The sequence below is a fragment of the Cricetulus griseus genome, assembly GCF_003668045.3.
Source record: "Cricetulus griseus strain 17A/GY chromosome 1 unlocalized genomic scaffold, alternate assembly CriGri-PICRH-1.0 chr1_0, whole genome shotgun sequence".
Taxonomy (NCBI): Eukaryota; Metazoa; Chordata; class Mammalia; order Rodentia; family Cricetidae; genus Cricetulus; species Cricetulus griseus.
This window is the reverse complement of record NW_023276806.1, coordinates 42,245,111-42,271,120: the sequence shown is the minus strand read 5'-3', so window position 1 is coordinate 42,271,120 and position 26,010 is coordinate 42,245,111. Positions and strand designations below refer to the sequence as shown.

Here is a 26,010-nt window from a genome sequence, read left to right as displayed (position 1 = left end):
CTAACTGAGAAGGCATACAGGTTCATTGCTAAGGTATTAATGTATTTTGTGGGAAAGGGTGAGATGGAAAACGGACAACATATGTGACATAATCACATGTTCTGCCAAGCATAATAAGAAAAACAATGTCCAAATTTTAGAGCAGTGACATGTTTAGTATGTTAACGGTGGGAGGGTGTTTATTCCCTTAATAAAATTCCTTTACAGAAATTAAAATAAAATTCTCTTTATGATGAAAAGATAAAACTATTATAACTTCTATTCTTAAATATATCAGAGACTATTCATCAGTTTTGCAATGAAACAAAAAGATAAGTAAATGGTAAAAGGTGGGCAGCATTTGTTTAAAAGAAGACCAGACAAGCTTCATGAATGTGAAGCATGGCGACTGAGTAGTCACTGGCTCGCAGTTGGCTGAGCATTGTATCAGTGAACCACACTGGGATAGTGCTGGGCAATAATGCAACCAAGACAGAAGCAAGAGGTGGCACACTATGTTCCATGCACTCTCCTGAAAGACGAAGCTGCCAGAAATCCTACCGACAGCTCCTGACAAATCACCTTTCTACATGTACGAAGCATCTCTCGAAAAGTCATTTCTGATGTCAGTACTTTGAACGGGATAGTCTGATGACACGGTTATAAAAACCAACTCCAACTAAGTTAACTTTGAAAGTCCTCTTGGTTGCATGGTATCTGTGGCAGAAGCTGTCAGGCTAGTTACTCTCTAAACTTGTTTCTTTTGCCTCTTGGGTCTACAACTTAGCTGTTTCCTCAGTTCCTTGAGTTGGGTGTGCTGCACTGTGGCAAGTTGTGGATAAGATGTAAAAGACTTAAGCCTCTTTCAGGTTCATGGGAATGTCAACGTGGGAACTGCAGAGGAGCCACTGGGCTACTGCAGCAGACATGATGCCCTAGAGAGAAGCAGCTCCCGATTTCTGCACCACTGGCTTAAGAGCTTTAAAAACAACATAGCTCCCTCATAGTGTTGTGTTCCAGTAAATAGAAGCTCAGTGAGATGGACAAGGGTCATGGGCAAAATGAAATTGAGGCCCATTTTCTTACATACCCCACCATACGATTAGATGTTCAAATACAAGGTTTTTTTTTTTGGTTGTTTGTTTTTTGTATTTTGGTTTTTTGGTTTTTTCGAGACAGGGTTTCTCTGTGGCTTTGGAGGATGTCCTGGAATTCGCTCTTGTAGACCAGGCTGGTCTGAACTCATAGAGATCCGCCTGCCTCTGCCTCCCAAGTGCTGGGATTAAAGGTGTGCACCACCACTGCCCAGCAAATCCTAGCTTTTTATTTATTCATTTATTCATTCATTCATTTACATGTGTGCAAGCATCACACATGTGGCAATGAGAAAACAGCCTGAGGGAGTTGTTCTCCTCTTTCACCAGATGGGTTTGAACTCAGGTCATCAGGCTTGACAGCAAGCACCCCTTACATACTGAGCCATCTCACTGGTCAGAAATCCTAGCTTCTTCATTTATTATTTACTGTGTTTTGTTTGTGTCTCAGTTAATGGGGACAACAGCTATTATCTCCTTTGATAGATTATGAGAAAATTATAAAAGTAACACAAATAAAGTTCTTAGAATATGTCTAGTATATATTGAGCACTTATGATAATGATTATAATGCCATGTGTTAACGGACAAAATGAGCCTGAGTAATTTTTGAGTAAGTTTTCCTCAAACTTCCAAAATACATACTTTTATTAAAACCTAAGCCCATCTACTCAGCTAGACTGTCTGGCTAACGAGCTTCAGGGATCCACCTGTGTCTACTCAAACAACTCAAAGGAAAGTATCTGTCAGACTGGAAAATGGCCCATTGGTATAGAAAAAGAAATTTAACACCAGTACTCAGCAAGGAAATTCCAATAAAAATTTCAAGGAAATTGTTAGGAAGACTCATGGCTATTAAAAAAAAAAGTATTGTGTGTGGAGAAAAGGGGGGCCCTTATACACTGTTAGGAGGAATGTAAACTGGTACAGTCACTACAAAGAGTGGTATGTGGTTACAACATGAGCACCAGTATTAGTTCTGGGCACACAACCAAAGGATCTGGAACCCAGACCCCAAGATCCAGGTGTGCCTCCATTCACTGCAACATGACTTTGCACACTGAAGACATGGAAGCAACCTAAATGTGCCCAGCGGATGTATGGGGTTATCCTTCCTCCTTCTAAAAGAGAAAGCTGCAATTCAGGACAACATGGATGAATTCAGCAGACATGTGAAGTGAGTAAAACAGAATGATCAACACCAGCTACCGGTTACATGAGGACGCTGGAGGAGTCAAACTCATAGAACAGAGAGGAGCTTGGCCGTTTCCAGGTGCTGGAGGTTGGAGATGGAGAAGTAATTGTCGGAGGGTGAAAAGGTTAAGTTATATTTATTTCTGCATAAGGCCCAGAGAGCTGGACAACTCTGGAGCAATTATAGCTGACACTGTACTGTACACTTCAAGTTGTCATGACGGTAGTATCTGTGCTCTAATCTAAATAATGAATAAACAATAACGAGGTGGGGGAAACACTGGGTAGTGAGATTTATACATTAAACTGAAGAAACGGTCCCACAAGGATAAACTAGTCCCTGAGATCAAGGCATAAGCATTAAATATGCACAGCATTTTGTTTACCAATCATATTTCAATAAGCTTTTTTGAAAATTGGAAGACTGCAAAATTGGGCCTTAGAATGTTCAATCCTCAAGACTCTTCTCACTTTGTTCATATGTAAAGCTTTAGTATTCCATCCACATGGCCAGAGCCAGTAAACATCTAAGGGCATAATTTATTTAAGACATAGGTAGATTGTATTACCTAAGCATTTCCTATTAATCTATACACGTAACTTGTGAATAAATGACCTGAAATAAAATATGTTGATAAATACATTATAACTTAGTATCTATTACTATTACATAAAGATTTCTAAAGGAACAAGGAATATTAGGCAGTTAACACAAACAGTTATAATAGAAATTAAAAAATCTCTAGTATTTTTATAACATATACTAAAAGCCTTGTCAGACTTAAAACAATCAGTTTTTATTTGCTAAACATCAACTGTTTCCCATTCACACAATAAAAAGACTAGCATTTTATTACTATAGTCACTGAAAAACAAAAGGAAAAAATTAAATCCACTGTCTTACTTTCATGTTACAGTACAATAAAAAGAAACTAACACTGGAAACCATTTAAACAGACTCACTAGAGGCTAAGTGTCCTTTCACCAGACCATCCCAGCTAGGAAAAGTCACCTCACACACCACACACGTTGTTGGTTTGGAAGGCCAGCCCTCTGCACTCACCGTGAGAATGGAAGTGCCCGTGTCCATGGTCGTGGCCATGACTGTGTATGGCTCCATGTTTGGCTTCATGACTATGGCAATGGTCTTCATGGCCATGGGTGTGATCTAGAGCACCATTAAAGAGGGAGTGACTGTGTCCATGGCCTAGAAAAACAAACAATATTAGAACATGAGATATGTAAAAATACATAACTGATTACAATGACACTAGTTAGAAGAATCCTGTCTCCAGATTCAATGCAGGAAACACTTGCTTCTAATAAATACCACCAATGTACTCAAACAATCCTGAGTTCTACCTCAGAGCCCAGGAATAAGCTCTGAACGCCAGAAAATGCAAATCCTGCAGGATCTTCAGGAGACCTGCCTGCCAGATCACCTTCCAGAGGGCTGCAAAAAGAATCTCAGCCCTCTCCCAAGTCACAAGACTATAGAAAAACAAGTAATAAAGCAACCATGTCAGAGCTCTGGCCAACCAAAGAGAACCACAGAATACACAGAAGGTCATCGTCTATAGCAGCTACTAGGCCTTATAAGGAACACAATCTTTCCTTCCCAGCTGAGGAGCAAAATAAAATAACTCAAAGCAACCAAGCTGTAGATAACAGGGAGATGCAGTTGCTTTTGGTGCATTGTTACAGCACCACCTTCTGGTTAGTCAGTATTTGTCCATCAGTGCAACTCACTGGCCCTCCTAGTGAGGCTCCTAGGCTTAGAGCTCAGCAGGCACTAAAGCAACGGTGGGGAATTCCCAGAAGTCAGTCAGCTGCTGACACTAGAGTTCTGAGAACTTCAGGAAACCTCAGAGATGCAGATTCCACAAGGAACTTTGCAAAATGGCAACACACTCCTGGGACTCATAGGCTATGTACATGCCTAAGACCGACCTGAAAAAGAAGAAACTTCCACTCATCTTTCATTGACCTTGACACTATCACAAGCAGGAGATAAAAGTTAGGGTTCTCTGGTAACTAAGCAGTAGAGTTGGAAGATGTTCTTTCTCACAAAGATCCCTCTGCCAAAAGAGGAAGATTTATAAGCAAGTCATTTAAGGAAATTGACTAAATTCTGGGTGACCAATAAGCCATTCCAATCTAAGTGTGACCAGTAGTCAGACAGGATAAAAACAAAAGGAAGATCCTAAAGTAAAAACTATCAGACCACTCAATGGCCACACCCTATAAAAAACACATGATTTGTCATCCAATCCAGAAAGACTCAAAAGAAAAGTAACACAGGAACAAAATACCAGAAACAACAAACTTTAAAGGGGAGACACAATGTGATCCCAGAGTATTTTAAAACAAGTGACCTAAAGCATCCAGCTCTCATCAAGGAATGAGCAAAGCAAACGTATAGGAACTTGAGCCATACACCAAGAGACGCTAACTGAAGATACTTCTAAAGAGGCCCAGAGATGGACGTGGTAGGCAGATTTTAACCAGCTATTATAAACATATTCAAAGAGCAAAAAGAAACCAGGTCTAAAGATTCAGTAAGTCTGTCTAAAGTCAGCAAGTCAACAAAATTAACAGCATAGAAATTATAAAATCAGATTATTGGCTCATGCCTACAATTAAGCACTCAGGAGGCAGAGGCAGGAGGACAGCAATCAAAAGGCTAGTGTGGGCTATAAAGCAAGGTTTTTTTTCTCAAACAATAAAAATGTATATGCAGGCAGGGGAGCAAAGGGAAGGGCAGAAAATTTTTAGATACCAGAGATTCTGGAATTAAAGCATAATAGTAAAGTAGCCACCAGAAGGACTCAGCAACTGCGGCCGATGTACAAACAGTTAAGTAGAGATCATGCCCTCAAAAGCAGAAAGAAAAGAGAAAGAAGAAAAACCAGTCAGAGTTTCCTGAAAACAAGAGGATGGGAGAAAAATAGAAACCAACAGTTGAAAATTGCCCCAGTTTGATGACCATGTAGTCAAGAAATCCATCAAAGTCCAAGTAGAATAAAGTCAGTCATATTAGAGATATCACAGCTGATGAAAGCCAAACTAATGAGAAAACCTTGACAGTCATCTTTTCTTGCTGCATAGCTGATGTACATTAGCACTGCAAATACTAATTGCTCACTTCTCAAGAGGAATCCCAGATTCACAGAGCAGCCCTCAGGAAGACCAGACCATGGTGGGTCGTCTCTTAGTTCCATTTCAGTTAATACCAGCATGTTGCACTGAAAAGGGACTCAGGTGGATCTTCCAGAGGGAGGCACAAAGCCCAAGAACTAAAGATCTCATCATGTATCCCAGGTTGGTCCAGAACTAACAATCCTCCTGCCTCAGCCTCCCAATCACTGAATTATAGATAGGTCCAAAGCGGACTCAGGGTCTTGGCTGAACTCCCACAATGCATACAAGCGTGTACACACATGTGTGGCCTGATATTCTGCCTACAATCTGCTCCAAGGGGGATGATCCTGGAACAAAAGGTGGGAGGAGACGAAAGGATGTGGACCAACCAAGCTGGTAAGCAAACAGAACGAGAGATGCTCCTCCACAAGGCAAACACCACCTTTGTCAACACACGTGCCATGGCTCGAGCACTCGCACTTGAGTATACACACAATTAAAAAAAATTAAAAGTGAAACAAACAAAAGAAAGAAACTCTAGAGGCCAAAGGCAGCAGATGGATATTGAAATGGCAGTGGTGGGTGGAAGTGAAAAATTCTACAATCTACAGAATTCCCTTTAAAATAAAGGAGAAACTTAGGCAATCCAGATGAACAAAAGCCTGTCCCCTCAAAATAGTGAAGCGTTTTTCAGGGTAAATCAAAGGACATTAAAGAGTAGTTCAAACTCACACAAAGAAAAATAAACACTGGGCAGATAACTACAAAGGCAGAGTTTGTGTTCGCAACTCTGTTTGAAAGATAGAACACAAACCAGGTAGTGGCAAACTAAGTTGCTGGGTTATAAGCATGAATTTCAGTAACAATAAAGGAGGAAGAGAACAAGGGTACACTGGAACAGAGGTTTTGTTTTGTTTTGTTTTACTGAATTAATTTACTAAGCATCTGAACTATATGTTGTTGTACCCAGGGCAACCACTGAAAGTTTTCTTAGGAAAATGATTGGAAAAGTGCTTATTCTTCCTAAGGGGGAAATATCTCAAACTCACTCATTACAAAAGAAGAAAGTATAAATAGATGGAAAAACAAACTGGGCAACAAGAAACCATCAAAGCAAAATGAGAGCATTAATACAGAGGATTTGGTGTCCAAGCCTTGGAGTTAGAAACCCTTGAAACAGAGAAGAAAATACATATGAAAAAAGGTAAGACAAAAATCAGACTATGCTGTACTTTCGTTTCTGTGACAAAATACCCTGAAAAAAGAAAAGGTAAATGCAATTATGGAGAAAAAAGAGTTTATTTCAGTTTGCACTTGTAGGGTGCAGTCAAAACGTAACTTCAAACAGCTACTCATATCACGTCCACTGTCAGGCTCACTTGCCTGCTGCGAAGCTCAATTTCAGGATCTCTTACTAGGCAATGGTGCCACCACTTCAGATAACTACATGGAGACAGTCCTCCATCAGGTATGCACACAGGCCAAACCTAATGTACACAACCCTTCACTGAGACTTTCTACCCAGGAGCCTACAGGTGTGTCAGTGACAATTAATGCTAACCAGCACAGACTACATACAAATTAATCTCTATATGAAAACTAAAATACAAGCATCAACTGGGAAAAGATATTTACAACACATAAAACAAAGGAAGGTAGTAATACTTTAAGGAATACTGCAACTTGTAAACAAGTGGGGAAAAAAAACAACAACAGAGAAACAGTTATTGTCTAGGAACAAACCAGTAAAATGTCCAACTTCCCTACTAACCAGAGACAAGAAAAAAAATCAGAAGCCACATTTATTAAATGTGAACAAACCACTTTAATCTGTAATATTAAAGGTTGATGTAGTCTGGGGAGAAAATGAATACATTTATTTCTGGATATAACAGTCATTGCGGAAGGCAACTTGAAAAAAAAGTGTATCTACTAAAAATAAATATACACTATGTTTTATGAATCCTACTTATACATTGACACACTGAATTAAAAGAACTATTTGTAGGGATGGAAATGGTCTAGGTCTGAACTATGCAACATGGCAGCTCCAGATGCTTTCTTGTTCCCTCTGCTTTCTGTTGTATTTTTGTTTGGGGTATATTTTTTGTTTTGTTTTGTTTTTTATTTGGCTTTGTGGTTGAGACAGGGTCTCACTATGTATCCTAGATAGCCTGGAATTCACTATTTAGAATAGGTAAGGCTGAAGGTAGCTAGCATTAATACTCTTGCATCTGTCTCCCAAGTGCTGGGACTGTAGTAGACACGCACCACCAGGCCTGGCTTCATACCATGGAGTGTTCTGTGAGTTCATTATAATAAAGTGATTTCATAAGTTAATAAAAAAAATGCAAGGTAGTAGACCAACATCTATAAATGGAAGGATCTTTAAAATGTATCACACAATAATTATAAGCACACACACAATTTGTTATAGTAACTAGATTTGTGGTTTTCTGATAACTGTTTTTTAGTATGAATTAAATATTACATAAAGCAGATGAGCTTCTTGAGTCTGGAGAGGTCCATACCATTATGATAACGTGCATAACAGCTCTGAACAGCACTGGGACAGAGCTATGGTTAAGTACAAGGGCTGGTTCAGGAAGACATATCTGAGTATCTAGACATCACCCTCTTGCAACTTTAAAATTATTAATTTTCTAAAGTATTTAATGACAGAAACATGCAAAATATTAAAAAGAAGAAAACAATGGGGACTTACAAGGATATCTGCCCCCAAGACTGAAGACCTGAATTCAAGCCCCAGAACACAGGGGACAGAGAACACCAACTCTCTCAGATTGTCCTCTGACCTCCACATGTGTGTGGGCACGCGCGCGCGCGCGCGCGCGCGCACACACACACACACACACACACACACACACACACACACCAAATAAATGTCAACAAAATGAAGAAACAAATAGTTCTAACCATCATACCAGAGCCATGAGAATGTCCATGACCTCCGTGATTGAACACAAATATTCCCACTAGGTTTACCACAAATCCAAGAACTGAAACAAGCAGGAGTCTCTCGTGGTGCACATCTGGAGGAGCCAGTGCTCTCTGAAAACACACAATATGAAGAGACAGCATCGGTACGGTTCCTGAATGAAACTGCTGGCATTTCAGTGCAATATTAAAACTTTTAGTAATTTTTATAAGTAAAAGTGCTCAAAACTGCCTGCCCAAAGTTGAGACAGCTAAAGCCATTATTCACATACTACTGAAAAAATAACAATTACTATCTTTAAATAAATGTATGTATGTGTGATGATATTTGGTTGCAAACCTGTTCCTCTTGCTCTCTGTAAGTTTATTAAACCTCCCACTTTCCTTCTGCTCTTAGAAAATGTACACCACGTATTAAATGTTCAGCAGCAAAACTATCAGGTTCTAAGTGTTTTGAAGACAATCCCCATAGGACCTCATTCCTCAGACTGTACCTCTACTTCTCAGTGGCAGGATTTCATTCACAGTTTATAAAGCACTTTCATTCCATTGTTTTCCAACGAGATATTTCATATATATGTAATTTTTTCACTATTTCATAAGTCCTCATATACACATACATTTTATCTCAATAAATAGTTGAAAAGATGTCTATTAATATTACATCTTTAAAATATTTTCATTGAACAGTCAGTTCCTGACTCGAATTATTATCTACTATACCTCAACTCCTTCTGAGAAAATAAAGAAAGCAGTGAAGATCAAAAACAGCCCATTGACAAAGCCAGCCAGAACTTCCGCTCTAACATACCTAAAGAAGAGCAAGGTAAACAGGGAATTATACTTCTTAAAATCCAAATGAATGTATGTTTCAGAGACTGTAAACCATGTTACATGATTCTTAAGTGCCAGCAAAACCTTCATATTTACAGAATACATTTTATATAATACTGTAAGACATATTAGGAAATTAATTTACTATGAATTATATTTGATAGCTAATGCCACAAAACACACAGTGGGCTTAGAAAGCCACAGAAATGTAAATCTTAAGTTGCCACTGTAGAGAGGACAGACCAGGCAAGTAGACAAAGAAGGAAAGGTCCAAAGTAAGAGACAATGTCTAGGAAATCGGGTTTTTACTGCAGTTATTCTCCTATCCTGAGAACTCACTTTGTACTTTATGGCGATGAAATCCTTAGGAAAGGAGCTCTGATCTCAAGTAAAGTTAAATTATCCCTGTAGTATGTCAGAGACTCCTGAGATTATGTTTATTATCTTTTCCTAAACCGAAATACTCAGCCTAAACTTTCAGTTACTTATTTTTAGAATTAACTCTATCTTCATATCATTATATAAAACCCTTGTCTCTGAGCTCCCAAAGTTTTCTGCTTCCTACTTAGGTGAAGCACTGGGGAGAGATCTCATTTTTCTATAAGGCACGTTTGGTCTGAAGCCATGGAAACAACTTTAGCTCAATGTGTGTTCACACCAGCTAGTCCTTCATCAACACTGCAAAGCATAAGAACTGCTCTTGAGACACTGCATGGTGGCATGCAGAGGCTGCACCAGGAGGGTTATAAGTTCTAGGCCAACTCAGACTATATATGGAGCCTGTCTTTGAGAAAAAAAATGCTTTTCCAGGTTCTGGCTATTACAAATAATGCTGCTAAGAACATAGTTGAACAGATGTCCTTGTATGAATGTGCATCTTTTGGGTATATGCCTAAGAGTGGAATTGCTGGATCTTTCTGAGGAATCGCCAAACTGATTTCCAAAGTGGCTATACAAGTTGGCACTTCCACCAGCAGTAGAGCAGTGTTCCCCTTTCTCCACATCCTCTCCAGCATAAACTTTCATTGGTGTTTTTGATTTTAGCCATTCTGACAGGAGTAAGATGGTATCTCAGAGTTGTTTTGATTTGCATTTCCCTGATGGCTAAGGATGTTGAACACTTTTTAAAGTGTCTTTCAGCCAATTAGATTCCTCTATTGAGAACTCTCTAGTTGTATACACTACTTTTTAATTGGACTATTTGGTGTATTGGTGACTAGCTTCTTGAGTTCTTCGTATATTTAGGAAATCAACCCTCTGTCAGATGTGGGGTTGGTGAATATCTTTTCCCATTCTGTGGGCTGCCATTTTGTCTTGCTGACTGTGTCCTTTGCCTTACAGAAGCTTCTCAGTTTCAGGAGGTCCCATTTATCAATTGTTGATCTCAGTGTCTGTGCTACTGGTGTAATGTTCAGAAAGTGGTCTCTTGTACCAATTCGTTCGAGGGTACCATCTACTTTTTCTTCTAAGAGGTTCAGTGTGGCTGGATTTATGTTGAGGTCTTTGATTCATTTGGACTTAAGTTTTGTGCATGGTGATAGACATGGATCTATCTGCAGACTTCTACATGCCAGCATCCAGTTATGCCAGCACCATTTGTCGATGTCCCTCAACTGAAGAACAGATAAAGAAAATGTGGTACATTCACACAATGGAGTACTACTCAGCAGAAAAAAACAATGGAATCTTGAAATTCACAGGCAAATAGATGGAACTAGAAGAAAGCATCCTGAGTAAGGTAACCCAGTCACAAAAAGGCAAACATGAGCCTTTGTCTAGTAGCTGATGGAAGCAGAAACAGACACCCACAGCTTAACACTGAGCAGAACTCCTGGAATCCAGTTGCAGAGAGGGAGGAGTGATGAGCAAAGGGATCAAGATCAGGCTAGAGAACCCACAGAAACAACTGACCTGAACAGGGGAAGCTCATGGACCCCAGACTGACAGCTGGGAAACCAGCACAGGACCAACCCAGACCCTTTGAACGTGGGTGTCAGTTAGGAGGCCTGGCAATCTATGGGGCCTCTAGCAGTGGACCAGTATTTATTCCTAGTATAAGAATGACCTTTGGGAGCCCATTCCACATACAGGGATACTCTCTCAGCCTAGACACAAAGTGGAAGGCCTAGGCCCTGCTCCAAATGATATTACAGGCTTTGAAGATCCCCTATGGAAGGCCTCACCCTCCCTGCAGGGTGGGATAGGGGGTTGGTGGGGGGCAGTGGAGGAGGCGAGAGAGAAGGAACTGGGATTGACATGTAAAATAAGATTGTTTCTAATTTAAACAAAAAAAGAAAATTTAAAAAAAGCTAGATTGTTAAAATTTTAGGAAAACACAATTCATACACATGTAAGAAAATTTAAAATATATAATAAAATAAACAACTTATTTTAACATAAAAAAGAAAAAATGCTTTTGTTAGCTTTCTATGTCAACTTCTAAACATAATTTTGTTATAAAAACATTTCTCCAGTAAATAAGACATTTTCTGGTTATGTAGAGACCCTCTAAGGATGCCCTGGAACTCACCATGGAGCCTATGAAGGCCTGAAATTATTTCCAGGTTCTGGGGTTACAACCATGTACAACCATGCCAGGCTGAACAAACTCTTCCTCTATTTAGTTATATTTGTGTTCATCCTATCAAGTACATCTAACAGAATAGGAATTTTACACTCCAGTTTCAAATACATATATATATATATATATATATATATGTAAATTAGATTCATGTATTATTTGTCAAAGCATGTACTTTTTTGGAGAAAAGTTTACTAATTTCAAGAAACATACATCCAGTTTTCTATAATTTACATTTAAAAGGGATTTATCTATTACATCAGCAGGATTATTGTTCAAAACAGAGATCATTTTCTTTTACTCTCTCCCTCTAGTCCCAAAGCTAATGCTTGACAGAAAGCCTTTTATCCTTAGGTCACTGAATTTCAAGATCAAAGGCAAGAAAGTTTTTAGGACTCTTTGGTTCCTAATTTCTAGCTCGGCAGATATGTTTCATGCATTCTGATAAACTGCTGGATTAGTGTTAGTTTATTACTGGGCCTGCTTGTAGGTTTAAAATGAAGAAGAAGAAAGCCAGACAAATGATCACAGATGATTATGTTTACCGGAACAGAGTGCGTCTTAGAATTAGAACTTGTTAGTCTGTGAAAGTGGAACTGCCTGAGCACGTCTCACGTGTCAACTAGCCAAGGCAAAAAGCAGCATGCAAGCACAAGCACAGACTGAAAAGGTGTGGAGGAAACAGGCCAGGAGAGAGGGAGAGGAGAGGGGCAGACAGGGAGAGGCTGGAGAGGTGAACATTCGGGTATGAGGATGTAAGCAAAAGTGAGAAAGAGAGGGGTTGGGGGAGGCAGAAGAGGTGAGCATGAGCAAGAGGAAAGAGGAAGTGCAACTGACGAGTCCCTGTGAGCAAGCACTAAGAAAAGAGATGGAGCGGGGACACACAGGAAGGAATTGACATGCACAAGAAAGTGGGAAAGGACATTACTAGTCCTCATCTCTGCTTACATAGGGCAGAATTATACCAAGAAATGTTCTTTGAGCTCAAAACAGGAAAATCAGGAAGCTTAAATCAAATAATGGAAACTCCACTGCTTCCCAAGTCCGTGGGAGGCCAATTCTGCTTCTAATCTGAGTCACCAAAGGTCCCTGCATAGCATGTGGCTGAGTGTACAAATTGGCGAGATGGAAATCACTGTACATAAGAGCAAAGCTAAAAAGACGAATAAGAACATGTTATGAAATAATTTTAAATAAATAATAGCAAAGTATTTCCAGCTTTAAATAAAAGAAAGAAAAAATATGATCAGCTTCATATGACTTTCTTTGTCGAAAAATAGGTTATGAGAAAATTCTTATATAGCAACAATGAATCTCCTAATTTTTTTTTTTTTTTTGGTAAAACTAAGGGCTTATCCGCCAAACAAAAGATTCTGTATATAAATAAAGTTGCATTATAGGTTCTGATCATACACTTACAACATTCTTTCTTTTATTTTGAGAGTGTAATTACATTACTTCCCCTGTTCCTTTCCTTCTCCTATATTCTTCTAAAACAGACACATTTAATACAGGAAGTTAAAGGGTAATAACCCTGAGGGAGATGAATAAGGACTATAAGAGGCCTCAGGGGAGTTTCAAGAGCTCAAATTACATAAGCAAACTTAACTTATAAAAACTCATGGCCTTAAGAGCTGTATATTTTTTGTGTATCTTGTAGTTCAAGGAAAGTATTTTAAAGTCTTACCCATAAGAGAAAGCATCATTATCTCTCCACTTTGATATAACAGAAGCTGCCAATCCGGCCAATATGGCAGTACTGTCAAAAAACATGTGGAAAGAGTCGGAGATCAAGCCTAGGCTGAAAAAGAACAAATAAAACAGTACATTATAATACAAAGTAAATGGTAAAGTACTCTCCCTAAAAGCTAAAGGTCATCTGGAATTACCTTCTAAGGCATCATTGAAATATGACACACAGAAAGATCCTGTTCACTTAAAGTCTAGTACCTAAAAATGGTAAAAACAAATAAACAAAACCACCACCAACAAAACAAACAAACAAACAAAAATCAGCCATGTGCTGCAGGACAGAAATTGTTCTCTGTCTGGTCCCAAACAAAGGCCAATGGCTAGTAAGGTAAGAAGGCTGGAAAAAACTCTGCTGCTGGAGGACAGGCTGTTATCTAGAGGCAAAGAAGTCTGCTATTATTACTATATTTTAAGATTTATTTGTTTTATGTACATGACTGCCTGCCTGTGTGTATGTGAACCACATGTACCTGATGCCCATGAAGGCCTAAACAGAGTATCAGATCCCAAGGTCAGGAGTGACAGACCCCTGTGAGCGCCCACATAGATGCCGGTAACTGGTCCTCTGCAAGAGGTGCAAATGCTCTTCATCACTGAGTCATTTCTTCAAGCTCAAGTCTGCTACTATTACTGTCATGCTCCCAGCTCTTGTGCTGTGGAGGGAAGACAGTATAAGGACCCTTCCTCTGACACCAGCTTTGTCTCACCCTGTGATGCCCTTTCCATACTATGATACACTATGATACACCTCGGAGGCTCTTCCACCAGATGCCGAACCTTCAAATTGGACTTCACAGCCTCTAGAACCATGAGTTTAACAAACCTCCATTCTTTATTTAAAAGGATATTTTAAAAGAGGCAGAACAAACACACGAACTGACACTCATTGTACCAGGACTGCCTGAGTCTAAAGCTGCAGGAGAACCCACCACCATGCCTCCACCAAGCCTGTGACATGGTAATAGGAATCTACCAAGATCACAGAGAGATCTGGCTGCCGTACAGGTACACTTGCTAAAAGCAGAGAAAAAAAAAAATCAAGTATCATGAAAAACCCTCTAGTACTCTAAATTTTACACTAAGCACAGGGTAGAAGAAATCACCAGGAAGCCTGAATTGTCATTTAGTGACATTAACAAGGAAAAACAAGCTAATTCCTAGACCAACTATTGCCATACTGGCTTCAAAGCTCTACGACAGTAACCGGCCGGAAGGAAAGCTGGGGGGGTGTGTGTGTGTGCAATAACTGAAAGGACAGGATGAGGACCACTATCAAAGATGCCCTGTCAAAAACTAAAGCAAACAACACAACAGAACCAGAAATGCCCCAGATGTTAGAACTGTCAGAGAACCTTAGGGGCTGGAAAGATGGTTCAGCAGTTAAAAACACCAGATTAAGTTCTTAGCACCCACACAGTGGCTCACAACTGCCTGTAACTCCAGGTTCAGGGGATCCAACACCTTCTTCTGGACTCTGTGGGCACCAGACATGTGTGTGGTGCACAGACGTACATACAGGAAAAACACAAATACGAAAATAATTGATAATTATTAATTATTATGTTAATTGTGAATATGTGTGGAGCATTCATGGAACATTGAAAAGGTACACAACCATACACAAGATATGGTTATTGATGGTCTATTATAGACGATAACAATGAGAACAACTCACACATGTAGCCGATAACCAGATTTGGCACTCTGAGAAGTCCAGTCCCAGATGCTTCCAAGACCTGGCCTGAACCCCGGGAAAGGAGGAGCACCTCCTCTCCTCGCTCTTTATCCTACCCCTCTAGTACCTTGTACAGGTATCCAGGGTCTCTCCGTACAGAACATTCATGAACAAACAGAGAATTTCCATAGACAGAAACTTTACATGAAGGAATCAAATGAAATAGTTTAGGATTTTCCAAAATTCTTGAAGGAAAAGCAATCATAATCCAGGATAATTAGTGAGTACCCACTGGGAAGGGGGACCAGCCAATCAAAGTCCAGGATAATCAGTGAGTACCTACTGGGAAGGGGGACCCTCACACTTTACATGGAACACCAAAGAGAACTGAGAAAGGACAAAAGTCATGGATGATTCTTACTGGAATGGTTCAAGTCAGAAATATAATATGGTATCATGTTCAAAGAACATAAGAAGTTCGCTTGCTTCTTCTTGTTTTCTTTTAAGGGAACAACTATCAAAACCAAAAGTTGATTCTTTCAAAAGATCAAAGAAATTGGCAACATTTGCATCAACTGATCCATGAAAAAGACTTAAGCACCAGTGTGAGTCTGTAATCCCAGAACTCAGAAACTCAGGGAGCAGTTGAGGCCAGGTAGGCTACACAGTGAGTCTTTGTCAAAATAACAATGACAAAAAAAAAAAAAAAGAAAAAAAGAAAAAAGAAAAATCTTACTACTAAAAGTCAAGAATAAAGAAGGATACTGTAGACCTAAATAATGGAAAGGAATAACATGTAAAGATTATGAAACATATGGCAACAAATTATCTAAAGACAAGTACCAAGGGGCGACTAATCTCACAAAGCTGTCTGAAAATTGATAATCTGAAGCCTATAGTGAGAAAAGATTGACTTGATTGTTTTGGAACTTCCAGCAACAAAAAGCTCTAATGATATTTCCAATGCTTCACTATGAATTAGCTTCACTAGCTAATTCTCAAGCATTTACAACATAATGAATGTCAATCTTTTACAAACACTTGGGAAAAAGTAGAACAGAATACTTCCCTAGGATGAGACCAGTGTTACCTTATGACTAAAGTCAGATGAACCATTATGAGAAAGAAACTGTGCAGTAGTAAAAATGAATCCAATATCCTTCAACAAGACACCAGCAAGCAGACCCAGTACTATACTTCAAGAGTAAACATACCCTGACCAACTCTGACTGAATCCAAGAATGCAAGGATGGTTTAACATATGAAAATCAATCATTGTAATATGTCATATGAATAAAAGACAAAGAATTCAGCAGATGAAAAACATTGCATAAAACATCATTCCTGATGATAAAAATACACAACAAATTTGAAATACGAGGAATTTCTTTAACCTTCTGTATGGCAGCTACAAAAATATGTAGCTGATATCATCAGTAAATGGTGAAAATAATTGACTAATTAATTAATAGTGAAAGGCTGTCTTTCCTCAAAGATCAGGAATATGACAATTAAGTCCCTTTTCATTTGTCTACTTATGAATTTACTGGAGAGTCTAAACAGGGCAATAAGGTAGGAAATGAAATCAAAATTCCTCACATAAGAGAAGTGAAATTATATACATTTACAGATGCTGTTATATAGAAAATCTTAAAGAATACCCCAAATCCCTGTTTGAATTAATAAATTAACTCAGTAATCTTGCAGGATAAAAATAAGAAGATTCAAAATAACTTGCATTCCTACATGTAACAAAGAACAAAAGTAAACTAAAAATTTTCCATTTGCAATAGTACTCAAAAGAAAAGTTAATGTTTTAAAAGATAAGTTTAACAAATTACAAATCTTATACTCTGAAAACTGCAAAATACTGGAGAAATTAAAGATGACTTAAATAAATGGGAAGATGTTGATGTTTATAAATAAAAAGACCAAAACCTTTTTAGTGCATGTGGCTGAACCCATGCTTCAGACAGACTAAATACATGCTTTCCCACTGAGCTGCAACCAATACCCACAAAACAATACTCTGAAGCCTTCACTTTAGAACTAAGCAAAGCTTCATGGATGGGAGTCATTTGTTTAGGGCCAGTGCTAGCCTTTGCACCATTTCAATTACCATACATGTGACACATGAGCAAGGAATCAGAGGACATACGTCCCCAAATGAGCTACGTTTTTAGTTCATTACCTATCAAGAGAGTGTCATGCTCATCTTAAAAGTTATATTGCATGAAGCATGGGAGCTGGACAGATGGCTCAGCAGTTAAAAGCATTTGTTGCTCTCTCAGAGGACCTGGGTTCAGTTCCCAGCACCCACATGGTGCTTCATAACCACCCATAACTCAGTTCTAGAAGATCTGATACCCTCTTTGGACCTCCACCAGGCATGCATGTAGTATACATACACACATGCAGGCAGAACACTCATACATGTAAAATAAATACTTAAAACTTTTTAATTTGTATAAAAAAAGCAGTGGTCCTATATAAAGCAGCAACATTGAAGAAGAGGGGCAAAGATGGAGGATATTTCACAATTTCAAAAGCATCAGAGTTGCATTAATCAAAACAGTGGGTATTGGCAATAAGGCACACAGAGACCAACTGAACCAAATCTAAGGCCAGAAATAAACCGCCACACAAACAGGAGACTGATACGTCTAGACTTTAACACAGAGCTTACAGCAGGCCTCACCCCAGTGCTCTGGCCACCTTGTCAGGGAAATGGCTGTCCTGGGTTCCATTCCACAGGAGCTCCTTCCACAGCAGCAGGCACAGTGTGGCTCATCAGAGCCACCAACATTCTGTCCAGTCCCAAACTCACTACTGAACCGACCTTTCTTGGTGAAAATGGTCCTGTCTTTCCTGGGGAACTGGGTCTCATCCACCACCTCTCACTTTTAGCTTGAATTTTAACTCTTTACTGTCCAACTCTTCCCCTGAGGTCCAAGGCTCTGGATCCCAGGAAGAGTTCCCAACATAGGCCTGGGCTGTATTCTCTTTACCTTTACCCCAGAGCCATATGAAGTGGCAATCCAACACTTCAACTTCCTTTCTTGCCTCTTTCCTTTCCAAATCAGAGGTTCACCCAGAAGGGCTAGCCTTAGGTCCCTTTTCTGTTATAATTATTTCCTCCTTTATACAAGCAAGTTTCCTCTGGGTAGCCATCTTGGCCTCAGCTATACAGCTTATTAAGTGATTCAAGACACTGTGATTGCTACTATAGCAATGAGGCACACACCATTACTCACATAGTGTGTGTGTGTGTGTGTGTGTGTGTGTGTGTGTGTGTGTGTGTCTGACTGACTGACTGACTGACTGACTGACTGACTATCAGTGCAGATGTGACTTTGTTGACTTTGTTTAAAGACAGGTTCCATGCAGATATGCTTGGTTAGGAGGACATCATAAACAGGTCCTGTCAGGTATCGTTATTTAAAAGGCCCAGCAATTTGGAGGAATACACACACACACAGGAGACCAAGAGACCTTAAGACGGAGATAAGAGAAACTCTTCTACAAGCCAAGGAAATGTTAAAAATTAGTAGCAAACCACCTGAAGTTAGGAGAGTAGCATCAAGCAGATTCTTCCCGAAATCCCTGTGGACACCTAGAAGTCAGATTTATACCTCCCAACTGTGAGACTAGAAAATGCTCATGTGCCAACCACTTAACTTGTAGTACTTTTATAGGAGCCCCAGAAAGGGGCTAGCAGATCTGTGCTCTATACATTCAATAGATACAAAACATTGCCTTAAGAGAAACATAAAAGAATAAATTCTGTAGACTGTAGCAATCAAATTCTTTTTAATACTTATTTACTTATATTTATTTTTATGGTCCATTATATTCCCAGGGCAGTTTTAGCATTTAATAAAATGTAACCGAACCTGAAAATCTACTTCTCTTCTGAGATGCAAGAGCACCATGTTCTCTTACAGCAGATGATATGAGGCGGTCTCTCCCTGAACTGAGGACCAAGATGTGAAAGTTACTTAGCTACAGATGAGTAGATAAACCCACATGAAAAGCCTTGAGTTCCCACTCACTGGGAAAACACTGCCGGGAAAATGTGACGTTCATGTCTCATCTTCAGTACTAGCAAGTGTTACTAACTATAAATTATCATTTGGACGAGTAGCACAAAGTTCTTTAGAACATAAAGACGGGGCTAGTGAAGTGACTGAAAGATGCCTGACACCAAATTTGATACCCTGTGTTCAAGACCCAGGACTCACATGGTGGAAAGACAGCACCAATTCCCACAGGGTATCCACTGGCCTCCACAGGTACACCAAGGCATGTACTCCCTCATGAGTGAACACACAACAAATAAAATGTAATAAAAACTTTTGAAAAATGAAAAGTAAAACATAAAGGTGGCATAGATATTACCTAAAATTATGGATATGCATACCAAGTAAAAGTGCTAAGGAAAAAGTATTCCCTTCAATCAGCACACTTGTTTGGATTCCTCTTTAAACATTACTTTTAAAAAGTTCAAGATACTTTTTCCATGTGACTAGTTCTAAAGACATTTGCATAAGGGAGATTTCCTGTGGTATAGAGGAGAAATCCTAACACTTAAGAATAAACAGACTCCGTGACAAAAGAAACACCTGAAGCCAAGCATGGTTCACACAGTAGTCTCAGCATTGAAGAGCCTGAGGCAAGAGTAACCCTTCGAATGAGTCCAGACTGGGCAACCTAAGGCATATGAGGCCACCACAGGCTACAGTGTAAGATGCTGTCTACAAAGAACAGTAAAGGAGGTAGGAGGGGAGGGAGGGGAGAGGGAAGGGAAAGAAATTCTTGAGCAGGATTTTATCTAACTCTAGGAGTGGCAGTATGAATCTATAATTGTGGCACTGGGGAGTTTGAGGTGGGCCTAGTTTAAGACCAGCTTTAAAAAAAAAAAAGTTATGTTTACGGTCCACATGTAAAAATAAAGGAAGGAAGAAAAAGCTATCGATTCTAAGAGATCTTCCCACATCACCCAAACACTGTGAGTGGCTCTTATTTCTGTGTAATATAACGTAAGAAGAATGCATGAAACAAGGAAGAACATACAAGCACTTGGAACTGTCAGGGATGGCTCTTGTCTTTTAAAGAGTCAGTTGTAAGCAGTTATGAAAGACTGGATCTTGTATCTGTTTAAGTCAATCCAGCTGGGGGACAGGGGCACCACAATGGGTGAAAAGGGTTGTAAAGATGGGTGGTACATGGTGTCCATTATACCATTTACACATGGTTCAGATTTTCCATTCTGAAAAGTTTCTTAAAAGGTCTCTGGGCTAACAGTGTACTCACAGTGGTTGTTAAATATTAATTCACAGTTGAAGACAGGGGATCATTATAATTACAAACCCCTGTCCAGCTGACTTCCATAATGTGGAATAAGAGGGTTAAGTATAAATTTATTATCACAAATTAGAAAACTAGGTTGGGGATCAATCAGTCTCAAAGACTAAGGTGGAAAGTGATTTAGGACGCTGCTGAGTTCAACTTGTGCCCTTCTCAGGAACACTGACATACATGCATGCACACAAAAATAATCACATACAAACACATTTGAAGAACAAAAAAGAAAACTATTAGGATTATGACAATAGTAAAGTTAATAAACTAATGAACTGTAGTTAAGTAACTTACAACTCCATGCCATTCTCTGATACTTAATGTTCATCAAAATGAAATACTTATCTAAGTTTTTAAAGTGAAAAAATTCTAGAAGGCAAAGGGCTCCACCACAGCTGATGAGCTGTCATACAAAAAGGGAAAACTTGATAAAAGACTAAAACATTTTTAAATTTTAATGTAATAGAAAAATATGTGATTAATGAGAGCACTTTTCACCAAGGAATCACTTAACAAACATCTTCTATACACATTACATAAAAACCTCCAATATAGCTGTTAGCATTTCTAGAACAAATGTTTATCAAAACAGAAGCATCAACCTTTTCAGTCTGTTTCAGAAGTTTTTTCAGTGTCTAAGGCAAGGGGTTCTCAACCTTCCTAATGCTGTGACCCTTCCTCATTGTTCTGACCCCCAACCATAAAATTATTCTGTCACTACTTCATAACTGTAATTTTGCTACTGTTATGAATCTAATGCAAATATTTTTGAAATAAAAGTTTGCCGAAGGGGTCGGTCGTAACCCACAAGTTGAGAACCGCTGGTCTCAGTGAAACTATTTTCAACACATTCAGTGTATGATATAATTGAAATTAAGTTTTTAAATAGATGGTGAAGTAAATGCATTGCAGAAAAACATGAAAATGCATAAAGCCAAACACAGTGGTATTCTAGAATATTTGGGGGCAGAAATCAGCATAAAACCCAGATAAAAGGAGCTGGAGGCCTTGCGGGACATTTGAAAGAAGAAAACACAAACACTGCACTTTGACTTTCTATGTTAAGTGGGTTGGTCTGTTTCTCCAGTACATATGCTCTTTCTTCCTCAGTACAAAGCCGCGGCTTGTATCAATCTACACGGTTTCGAGGCATACACCACATTGCTTCTAGGCATGACCATGTGATAAAAGTATGAGGGCAAGCATTAGCATCCAGATACATCTTAGAGGACTCTATGTACAATTTTTTCCTTGTTCCGTCTATGGCTTGGGCATTCTGATACAAGGGAGAGGTGGAACTATGCCAACCATCTGCGGAAAAAGGTACTGTCTGTTTAAACAATTATTGGCTTTGCTTTTTTTTTCTGTAACTTAGAAAAAAATCCTTGATAGTACAAAACTTCTTTTATTGAGATTATGTAGTTACTCAACAATAAATGAAAATTAATGTGAAAATTAATGTGAAATGCACATGTCCTCTGTGTATATATTATGGCTTCCAGTTTAATGTTTTTATGGGATTCCTGTGAGAATGAATGAGTGGGTGTCTGATTCTTGTGTCTTCCCTTGGGCTTTTTTCCTTGTGTGTTTGGTTTGTTCAATTCCAAGGGGTTGGGTTCTGTTTTATCTTATTTTTTATTTCAGTATTATCCCTTAGAAGCCCATTTGTTTTCCAATGAGAGACATCAAGGGTGTGGATCTGGATGGGACAGGAGTTAGGGAGAAATTGAGAAGAGTAGAGGGAGGGGAACCACAATCAGGATATATTATGTGAGAAAAAAAAAAACTATTTTCAATAACAGGAAGAAAAAAAGAGAAAGTATCAGAAAGAAAAACATACTTGAAGGAAATAAAAAACATGGATAGTAGTCCTACATCTTCCTCCCAACTTCTAAGAACCAAAGGAGCTCGACTTTTGCTTTCTAGTGTTTGTCTTTCCCCTGACAGAACAGTTATCAGTATAGACAGATAAATTCATACATTCCACCACTCATTCTTTCATTCAGCAAATACAAAATAAGCCACTACACTGTGCCAAGTGCCAAGATGCCTGACTATGGCACCATAACACATGTCCATGCTTTAATCCTCTACATTGGGAAAAACAACTTTTTGATCTTTCAGGTTCAACAACCTGAAATATGTATTTTTTTAAAGATTTATTTATTTATTATGTATATGTTATTCTGTCTGCATGTTTGCCTACATGCCAGATCTCATTACAGATGGTTGTGAGCCACCATGTGGTTGCTGGTAATTGAACTCAGGACTTCTGGAAGAACAGTCAATGCTCTTAACCTCTGAGCCATACCCAGCCCCCCTGAAACTTATGACCAGTCAAAAATAAAAAAAAAAAAAAACTGAAAGATTCAGTGCCCAAATATCATAGGAAGACAGATTATGAAAAGATCTAAGTTAAAAACAAAATTCTCTCTCTCTCTCTCTCTCTCTCTCTCTCTCTCTCTCTCTCTCTCTCCTTCTCTCTCTCTTGAAAGTAGGCTCTGGCTCTCAACAATTTAGTATGTAGCTGAAGATGATATTTAACTTCTGATCTTCCTGCCTCCACTTTCAAAATACTGGAATTATAGGCTTAGAGCTCTCTCTCAATCTCTCTCTCTCTCTCTCTCTCTCTCTCTCTCTCTCTCTCTCTGTGTGTGTGTGTGTGTGTGTGTGTGTGTGTGTGTGTGTGTGTGTCTGTGTCTGTGTGTATGTATGTATTTGGCAGTGCTGGGGACTGAATCTAGGGCCTACTACATGGTAGGTAAGAACTATACCACTAAACCACACCACAAGCCTCCACAAATTTCTAAATCCTCTCCAGCACCAAATGATTTGTTTCATGTCCACTGACACAAATCGAAATTGGGGAATAAGCAACTATGGAGCTTGATATACATAGGTACAAGATAAATGACTGCAGCAAGACAAGCAACAAAGCTGCATGTCAAACCTGAAGGATTTAACAACACAATGAGAGAATAAACAATTAGGGTACAGAACAACAAGTCACTGGAGGACAGTGGAATGTTACCCAAAATCAGAAGAGCAAACCACCTACGGACATATAAAAAGTCATGTACCACCAGTATTTTCCATGTGCAATGACATACACTAACAAACAGGTTGGGCAATAATGGCTTTCGTACTTCAACTGATCCCTACAGATCAGAAAAGTACTGTACACCCAGCTTCCCATGAAATAGGTGGCTGGGACACTTCAGATATGAATTTCTAGAACAAGGTATTCCAGGAAGAGATTTATGCCAATGAAAGGTCATAATGAAATACAGTATGTAGCAATATAGAGTAACTAGAAAAATGTGTGATATACGCTATAATGTAGTCATAGAATAAGCAGCACATATGCCAAAATTATGACATAGTTCAGATACAGGAAAATGTAAAGTATATTATAAATAGCATATATTATTAAAGTATTATATTCACATACAAGTTAAGATTATAGTGCTTTCTGTATTTATGATATATTGAAGGGCACAAACTTTATGAGATTCAAAAAATCTGTTTGGGGTATAGCTCAAAATATACAGACAATTCTCAGGGGAATCAAAATGGTTATCAAATACATCAAGATTTAATAGTGTCAATTTGACTTTTGTGCTCCAAGCAATATAATCTACTACTTATTGGTGGTTTTGCTTTGTTTGGGGAGATTGTTTTTGTTTTTGTTTTTGCTTTTCGTTTTCTGAGACAGAGTCTCTTAGCCTAGGCTATCCTGGAATTATGTAGACAAGGGTGGCCTCAAACACCCAGAGATCCTCCTTAGTGTGTGTGTGTGTGTGTGTGTGTGTGTGTGTGTGTGTGTGTGTGTTGGGGGGGGGGCTGCCTGTGGAGTTCAGAAGAGGGTGTCAGATCCCTTGAAGATGGAGTTACAGTCAGATATGGTGCTGAGAGCTAAACTCTGATCCTCCACAAGAACGGCAAGCACTCTTAACTCTAGCCCCTCTCTCAGCAGATTCTTAAAGGGGAATAAAACCTACAGATGGAGTTAGTACACTTGAGAAGTGTGCTGACAGTGTTATTTGCAAAGCAATTTCACAAGCCCAGAAGTTAGCCCATAGGAATACTTAAATACTAGTGACTTTATTTCCTTAGTCACACTGAACTCTCCTCTACCCAAATCACTACAACAGAAACCAGAAACAAACAAAAAACCCAAAGGCGACACCAAAAGCCATCAGATCAAGAGGCACTTTCAGAAAATTGTGTGGGAATTTTCTACTGCAGTGAAGATAAGAGAACATATAATGAGACAGGTTCACCGTAAAAGAGAATGGCATATGCTTTGCCAAAGGTCTCTTCACAAACCTCTTCAAAAGCCACTCCAAGACAATCATAATTTCAACAGGATAGCTCAGACCTCCTCTCTCACAATCATAAGGGTAAAATAAAAAACAAAAAACAAAAAAACACACACCCACTGAGAGGTTAGCTAACAGGATCCTCCCAGTTTTTCTGAGGCAAAGCCAAGGCAAGCAGTTCGAGAAGAGATTCATTTTAATTGGGAGAAGAATTAAAAAAAAAAAAAAAAAAAAGAGGAGGGGGCCTGTCAGTGCTGTCTGATTTTGATGGAGTTGCAGGAAGTCAAAGAGGCTGTACTTTATGGACCCTGATCTTAGAAAAGCATCCCTTCCCTTCTGCGTTGATGAAGGTAGGAGAGAGCAACTCAGCAGAAGTGGTACTGACAAAGGTAAAACCTGAACCGGTAAGGAGCTACGTGGCACTAAGCAAATAGTGGCTAGTTTCCCTCACCCTCAGCTTCCGCCCCAATCATCTTCCCCTTTGGTTACCAGTTGCTCCAGATGCCGTAGAGTAGTTCCACAAAAGCGAAAGAGAGGTTCAGGCACAGGAAGAAAAACAGGTTCCGAGATGTCTTGTCCGACAGGATGGACCTGAGCACGATAGGGGTGATTAGAAGCAGGCAGGAGCCCAGGGGGTGCCGGGACCCTAAAATCGAGTCCCCCATTTCAAGACCCACCCAGTCCACATGCTCCTTCCACCCCAGCAGGAGGGTGACGCTCCCCCCTGGACCTCAGACCACCCTTAGCTCCCGGCTTTGTCTCCTGCCGGGCAGCCCCCTCCCAGCAGACACAGCAGCCCGCACCTAAACCAGCCTGAGATCTTGCCAAACAGATTGAATTTGGGTGGTTTGTACTCATCATCCTTGATGGACAGGGGCAACATCTTCTCCACCCGGCGAAGGGCCGGGCCTCCGTCCCTCTAGAAGTGACTCGGTATGGTGGCAGCAGTGACAGAGGTGACGCTTCAGACGCGGACCCCCCAGGCGCTTGACCACGGCGGCGTAGCGCCGCGAGACACAGACACAGACACACACCCGGGAACTCGAGGACTTCCGGCCCGGGCCGCGCAACGCGTCCTGGGACGGGAAAGCCGGAGGCGGGGTGGGGGCTCGGGCGGGG

The 26,010-nt window shown here is 39.6% G+C and overlaps 1 protein-coding gene across 1 annotated transcript in view; it reads right to left on the bottom strand.

Moving 5' to 3' along the window:
* Slc30a7 (solute carrier family 30 member 7) overlaps positions 1 to 25,965 on the bottom strand; it is a 68,753-nt gene extending 42,788 nt beyond the window's left edge. Inside the window, exons 1-6 of the mRNA XM_027395563.2 lie at positions 25,695 to 25,965; positions 25,381 to 25,482; positions 13,469 to 13,582; positions 9,090 to 9,177; positions 8,354 to 8,480; positions 3,331 to 3,474 (exon numbers count right to left, since the gene is read on the bottom strand). Of these exons, the coding sequence (XP_027251364.1) occupies positions 3,331 to 3,474; positions 8,354 to 8,480; positions 9,090 to 9,177; positions 13,469 to 13,582; positions 25,381 to 25,482; positions 25,695 to 25,774 (655 nt within the window). The 5' untranslated portion in view covers positions 25,775 to 25,965. The remainder of the gene's footprint in view (positions 1 to 3,330; positions 3,475 to 8,353; positions 8,481 to 9,089; positions 9,178 to 13,468; positions 13,583 to 25,380; positions 25,483 to 25,694) is intronic.
* Positions 25,966 to 26,010: the final 45 nt, after the last annotated feature.